The following is a 7,736-nucleotide window of genomic DNA, read 5'->3' as shown; positions in this document are numbered from 1 at the left end:
ACTGACATACAAGGCTCATTTATGTCATCTCAAAAAAGATATCAGTAAGAATATAAGAAATCAGTACATCTCCATGAATACTAAATTTTACCTAAATTTGCTTTCAGATCAGAACGATTTGGCACAAAGTTTTCTCCCTTACCCTGACATTTTCTGCCAGTCTCCTAGCCATTTCTGAGGAGTTCTGATAGCGAATCATTGGACATTTTTTGAGTGACAGTAACACTGATGTTAATCCCTCTACTGTCCTGGACAAAGATCCAGGAGACCAATTCAGAGCCTGTAAATGGAGAAATAAAAATTTTAAAGTAAAGATTGCATTTTTCTTGATTAGAGAAAGATTTATTTATTCTTCTCATTCCATGAGCTATAGTTGATCTGTTTGCAGCCTACAGTCACCAATATAATGATTAAATAAATATTCAGCAACACTTTACCCTGTGTGATAAATTTTTCATTCATAAAAATACTACCAAGGCTGTACAAATATTCAGTTACACTGACAACTTATGATATATAGTGAAATGTAGGAACTCAAACTATTAGACTAAGATAATTCTAAAACTTACTTGACAACATCCTGGGATATTTAATGTAAACAGGTGGGGATTCACTGCTATGTAGTCACCAAAGAATTCCTGAAATGAAACAGCATTCTTCAAGTCCCAAATAGTATCCCCTTTGTCAACTTAGTATATGACGGTTCATGTTACATTTGTACTCTATTTCTTTTTAAGAAGATTTTTTGATAATATATTCACCTGGACTTCTCGCACCACTTCTTGGTCATCTGCTTCTGCTAAAACTTTGACATCTTGTTTGCTGATCACATTGCTAAAATCTTAAATATAACAAAAATCCTCATCTCCATACAATAAAACTTGATCATGCAAACTTAATATGGAAAGATAACTGCGATGCTTATAAATTATGTATTACACTTACAGATGTAATACAGTCCATATTTTGGCATTCTAAGTTCTTGCGCCAGAAATTCTACATTTTCTTTTGTAGGCCGGAGAAATGTTATGCACTTCAGATGTTTCATTGTCTCTCGACCTGAAGAGTCTATCCTCTCAAACAAATAGACTTCCTTCTGCAAAATTTCTGACTGTGCATACACCATGCTCACAATACTTGTCTGCAAAAATGAAAAAAATGAAAAAATGTAAAAATAAAGCCTACAAATTATGTACATGAATATGTCACTGAATAAACTACAAAACTTGTATTCAAAAATATATATTTGAGAAAAGTAAACCTGCTGATTTTTTTTTACTATAACCCCCTTTATTTACAATAACTTCGTCTGAAACAAACATTGTTGATATTCAGATTTAGACGTCTAACGTTACATGTACAGCTGCTCTACACCCAAAAGTTATAATATCTATTTATAAACTAAGCAAACGAACACAATAAAAATGTACACAGATTTACCGTTTCTTTGTCCATCAGAAGAACCTTCATACCAGGTCCACTCTCTTCTATCATCTTACTTATGTACTGTTTTATTGCCAAAGTAACATTCATTTTGACAGAAGTACAGAAAATCGACCGAATTTTCTTACAGGAAGCGCTACATAGAGACTAATTGAGAAACCAACCTCGACGAGGCTGTTCCGAAATGAAAAGAAGCTGCGTTTTGGAAAAATAATTGGAAGTCACATATCTTCCAAGAAGTGTTTGATTCGGTTTTATGCAGCTGATCTAGCGGAAAACGTGAAAATAATTTTTCAAAGTGTGTGTGTAGGGGGGTGGGGGGTTATTTTCAATTTCTTTTAAAGTTTAACATAGGTTGATCACACTATGGTGGGGTCTATTTTTATGCTATGTGCAATGTACCGTACTTGAAGATTTGTGGATACATAGATTTTGCTCAGTTCTTTGGGTACCAACATCTATATACTCCGTAGTGTTTGACCTTGACCTCGGAGTTCGGCCTTAATACTAAACTTTAACCTTGACCCTTTTGAAAACAATTGGTCCTATGGCTTTCATATTTCCCCTGTGTATATTAAATGTGCGAGATCTTTTAAAATAAATATGCTTATTTATAGTACACGTGTATATATGGAACCAGCTGCCAGAAGACATCACCACGGCCATTTCCCTTGAGTCCTTTAAGACCAGGAGTCAAGGATCTAAAGCACCGTAAATGAAGCAGAACATGTTTTTATCAGTTTTTAAAATTGTGAATAGATGCGTGGAGTCCCCCTCACGTACACGTTTTTAATTAAAGTGAGAAAATGCCGCAACAGCGGCCCTTCACTTTATAGGAAGAAGAAGATATATATTTTTGACGTACATACCTTGACCTTAGAGTTTGATACATTAAAAAAAACTTAAACCTAAGCCATAACATTTAATCAGTTAGTTCTAGGTCTTTTATATTTCACATTCGAATTCCTTGTGCCAAAACCTTTCTTTTGATATCCAAAACGATGCCCCTTTGAACTTGACATTCGAGTTTGACCCATTTTAAAAATAACCTTGGTCTTAACTTTTGGTGCTAGGGCTTTCGTATTTCACAATTCGTATTTATTGTGACAAGGCCTTTCGCAAGACACAAGATGCCATTAATTTTGACCCTTTGATTTTGATCTTAAAAGGAAAAAAAAACTTGGTCATGGCCGTAAAATTTGAAGTTTGCCCTTGTCATTTTAAAATGCAAATTTGGACGTCGCGCACGATGTTGGTGTCAAAAGGTCAAAAATTACTATTGCGGCGGCATTTGCGCTATTTTCATAATTTTAAAACAATTCACCATATGAAAACTATATATCATTCGGTCGGTAATTGTATACTTAATACATTTTAACAAAAATATTGTTCAAAAAATTCCATTTATCCAATATATTAACTCGTTTATTCAGTCAATTACGTCAAAAACGCATGTAGACGGGTAACAGGAGCGTCGCACATGCAATAACAAAATGTTGATAAATTCCATAAAACAAACAATACAAGCATAAAATTTGACAGAAAAATTCAAAATATGATGTAAATGATTTAAATTCTAGCAATTGTGATGTTATTCAATCTGTATGTTCTGTACGCGTTTCTCAAAATCCAAGACAGAGGTGTAGACGCGCGTAAATCGACGAAATATGGGATACACATAAAAAGTCTTCGGTTACTAAAAAAATAATTTCATGAGCTTAATCAATTTTGTACGGAAGCGTATTAGGGCCGCAACAGTATTTTTTAAAAATTTGTTATAACAAATTATCAATTTGTTATAACACTTTAATAATTTGTTATAACAAATTAATAATTTGTTATAACAAATTAACAATTTGTTTAAACAAATTGATAATTTGTTTAAACAAATTGATAATTTGTTTAAACAAATTGATAATTTGTTATAACAAATTGATAATTTGTTATAACAAATTGACAATTTGTTATAACAAAAATTGTCATTCAATTGTCATACAGAATGTCTTTTTTGAGATGACATAAATGAGCCTTTAAGTTGTATGTCAGTGTCTAGCAGAAAATGGTGACCTTTTCATATCATTCCCTATTTTCAATTTCTTTGTTATCTTTGTTAATTTAGTTCCTAGAATGGTTCCAGTGCTGATTAGCTGACAAAGGAAGGCTGAGAACTAAATTTTACAAAAATTTCATTTTCTTAATACATGTGTTATTTTTTTTTAGAATACTATAAACAGAGAGGCAGCACTGTTTGAGTTCCGTAAAACGGACGTAGCGCCAGTGTTGGTGATTTTAGACAGAAGAGATGATGCCGTTTCGCCACTTCTTAATCAGGTCTGTATATCACCTGTTTAGAAATAGTAACAGATTACACTTATGGATGACATAGAAAAAATTCTGAATATGGAATGCATTCTTAGTTAATTGTTAACTTGCAATTCGAAATTCATTGTCTAAGAATGCTAGATCAAAGTCCTTTATTAAATCAGATGAACTTTTCTCCTAATCTTCACATTGGTTAATATTGCAAGACTTGTCTTTATAACAAATTAATAATTTGTTATAACAAATTACTAATTTGTTTAAACAAATTGATAATTTGTTTAAACAAATTGATAATTTGTTGAAACAAATTGATAATTTGTTATAACAAATAAATAATTTGTTTAAACAATTTGATAATTTGTTATAACAAATTGATAATTTGTTATAACAAATTAATAATTTGTTTGAACAAATTGAGAATTTGTTATAACAAATTAATAATTTGTTTAAACAAATTACTAATTTGATATAACAGATTACTAATTTGTTTAAACAAATTATTAATTTGTTATAACAGATTATTAATTTGATATAACAGATTATTAATTTGTTAAAACAAATTATTAATTTGATAAAACAAATTAGTAATTTGATATAACAAATTAGTAATTTGATAAAACAAATTAGTAATTTGATAAAACAAATTAGATTTGATAAAACAAATTACTATTTTTGACAAAATTTGAATTGTATACAATCTACGAAAGCCAGATCCAAAAAAAATCTTAGTATATGTCGGATTTATGAAAATAATTTGCAACTGCAACTGTCAAAGTTTTTGGCAAATAATAAGGCTTTAGTGGGACTATTGAGAGCTTTTCCAGCAGGCTCTTTTTTAGCTCTTCTGAGCCAAAGGCTCAAAGAGCTAATGCTATGGCCATTTGTGCGGTGTGCGTCGTGCGGTGTGCGGTGTGCGTTAACTTTTTAGAATATGGGCCATAACTCAAGAACCCCTTGGCCAATCATTGTCAAATTTGTTACAGGGTATCCTTGGCCCAAGGGCTACCATTTATACTAAAACTAGGGTTGGGACCCTAAAACAAGGGGAGATAATCAGGAAAATAGAACCAAAAGTACTGGTTGCTAAAAAATTCTTCTTCTCCAGAACCACCAGGCAGATTTTCACCAAACTTACATACAAGGTCCAGAATATGTTGAAGATTAAAAATTGTTCAAGGCATGACCCTGGGGCAAAGGGCGTGGTCTCAAGGTCACTTCAAAGTTAACCAAAATTTACACTTAATAAAAACGTTGATATTTTGCTTACTATAAAGACTAGGATCATCAAATCTTGTAAGTTGATGCATCTTAGGACTTCACATCATGTTAACACAAAAGTAGGTCACGGTGACCTACTTTTTAAATTTTACGGGCTTTTGTTTTCAAATTGATTTGGAGGCATATTTTGGACACTTTAAGGCCTATGATCATCAAACTTTGTCAGTTGATGCATCTTGGGTCCTTAAACAAGGTCAACTTAAAAGTAGGTCACCTTGACCTACTTTTTGAATTTTATGGCCCATCTTTTCTAAAACATTTAATCCCATTGTTTCAGATACTGAAAGGTTTAGATTCACCAAATCTTGTAAGTTGATGCATCTTGGGGCCTTAAAATATATTTATGAAAAAGTAGGTCACTGTGACCTACGTTTTGAATTTTGCAGGCATTTGTTTTCACATTGTTTAAAAAGCATATATTGAATACTTTCAGACCTATGATCATCAAACTTTGTCAGTTGATGCATCTTGGGTCTTCGGAAAATGTTGACCAAAAAGTAGGTCACGGTGACCTACTTTTGACATTTTATGGCTATATTTAAGTATCTTAGGTACTTTTTGGCTTATAATCATCAAACTTTGTCAGTTGATACAACTTGGGTTTTCGGAGAATGTCGACCAAAAAATAGGTCACTGTGACCTAGTTTTGACATTTTATGGCTATATTTCAGTATCTTAGGTACTTTTTGGCTTAGAATCATCAAACTTTGTCAGTTGATGCAACTTGGGTTTTCGGAACATGTCAACCAAAAAGTAGGTCACTGTGACCTAGTTTTGAATTTTATGGCTATATTTACTTATCCTGGGTACTTATTGGCCTAGAATTGTCAAACATTGTCAGTTGAGGCATCTTTGGTTTTCGGAGAATGTCGACCAAAAAGTAGGTCACAATGACCTACTTTTGATTATCTCAGGTATTTATTGGTTTAGAATCATGAAACATTGTCAGTTGATGCATCTTGGGCCCTCTGAAAATTTGACCAAAAAGTAGGTCATGGTGACCTACTTTTGACATTTTAAGGCTATATTTAAGTATCTTAGGTACTTTTTGGCTTAGAATTATCATAACTTTGTCATTTGATGCAACTTGGTTTTTCGGAGAATGTCTACTAAAAGAGTAGGTCACTGTGACCTAGTTTTGACATTTTATGGTTATATCTTAGGTACTTTTTTGCTTAGAATTATCAAACATTGTCTGTTGAGGCATCTTGGGTTTTCGGAGAATGTCGACCAAAAAGTAGGTCACAGTGACCTACTTTTAATTATCTCAGATACTTATTGGCCTAGAATCATCAAACATTGTCAGCTGATGCATCTTGGGTTCTGGGAAAATGTCGACCAAAAAGTAAGTCACGGTGACCAATTTTTGACATTTTATGGCTTTATTTAAGTATCTCTGGTACTTATTGGCATGGAATCATCAAACTCTGATAGTTGATGCATCTTTGGTCCTCGGAGAATGTCAATCATAAGAAGGTCACAGTGACCTACTTTTAATATATGAGGTACTTATTGGCTTAGAACCATCAATCTTTGTCAATTAATGCCAATCAATTGTCAGTCAATTAATCTTGAGTCCTCAGAAAGTTTCAAAATAAAAAGTAGGTCACCATGTCCTACTTATGGTATTTTATAGTTATACTGAAATATCTTCAGTCCTAACTGGCAAAGAATCATCAAACTTTGTCAGTTCATGCATCTTAGGATACTTAGAGTAAGAGGCTTTATGGAACGCCATCACTGCCTTATAGCATAAAACTATGCATTCATTATGTCAATCTATCATTACGTGATGTGAACATATCTTTACGTTATATCATTTTTTTATGGGGTGATGTAAAAATATCTTTACATCATGTCAATGCTGCATTACATGAAGTAAACACATTCTTCCATTATGTCGGCACTTTATAACTTGAAGACCAAAGTTCATTATGTGAAGTGAAAATATGTTAACATTGTGTTAAAACTTAATTACGTGAAATGAATGTTTCTTTATATTATTTCATTTCTTTAATATGTGAGGTCAAAATTGCATTACGTTAAGTTAATTGCGTTTTACATGTGTTCTATGATTAAATTTATCATTACATTTAGTCAAAGTCCATTCCCTTTTGTGAGTGTATATTTCTATTATAACAAAGCATTATTACGTGATATTAATGTATCTTTATTTTATGCCGAGGTCATCACAATGTGAGGTGAATACATCTTACCTTTATGTCAGTTCTTCATTACGTGATGTAAAAAGGTTAATAACATAATGTGAACATATATTATGGAGACAGTCACGGCGTTCCATATTATATAAACACTTTATTACGTTATGTCAAAACTCCATTCCTTTATGTGGATATTTAATAAGAATATGTTAACTCTTTCTTATGTGATTTAAAACTATCTTTACATTGTGTTAATTCTTTATCATGTTGATTACAAATGTTCATTACGCGCTGTAAAATACATTTACATTATGTCAAAGTTGATAACCGTGTTTTCAGGACTGGGAAGGGGGGGGGGGGGGGCTGATTAATTAGGACGAATTACAGACACATTATATGAGGGGGGGGGGAAGGGGTCTGACTTCCTCTTTTTTCCGACATAACTTTATTATAGAAAATGTTCATTGAAATTCAGTCCCACTTTTTGCTGAAGTATAAGGGTAATGTAGTATATTTGGAATTTTTTTAAGG

General features: G+C 32.4%; 1 protein-coding gene across 1 annotated transcript; it reads right to left on the bottom strand.

Moving 5' to 3' along the window:
- Positions 1 to 142: 142 nt before the first annotated feature.
- On the bottom strand, positions 143 to 1,570 carry LOC134251514 (vacuolar protein sorting-associated protein 45-like; the record flags this gene model as incomplete). The annotated part of the gene is made up of 5 exons (XM_062733932.1): positions 1,441 to 1,570; positions 946 to 1,141; positions 762 to 841; positions 570 to 638; positions 143 to 280 (listed from the first exon to the last, which is right to left on the bottom strand). Coding segments are annotated over exons 1-5 (576 nt in total), but the record flags the coding sequence as incomplete, so codon positions are not given.
- Positions 1,571 to 7,736: the final 6,166 nt, after the last annotated feature.

The sequence above is a fragment of the Saccostrea cucullata genome, unplaced genomic scaffold (genome assembly GCF_032062105.1).
Source record: "Saccostrea cucullata isolate Sc308-1 unplaced genomic scaffold, CSIRO_AGI_Scuc_v1 ctg19671, whole genome shotgun sequence".
Taxonomy (NCBI): domain Eukaryota; kingdom Metazoa; phylum Mollusca; class Bivalvia; order Ostreida; family Ostreidae; genus Saccostrea; species Saccostrea cuccullata.
This window is presented reverse-complemented; position numbering and strand designations above follow the sequence as displayed.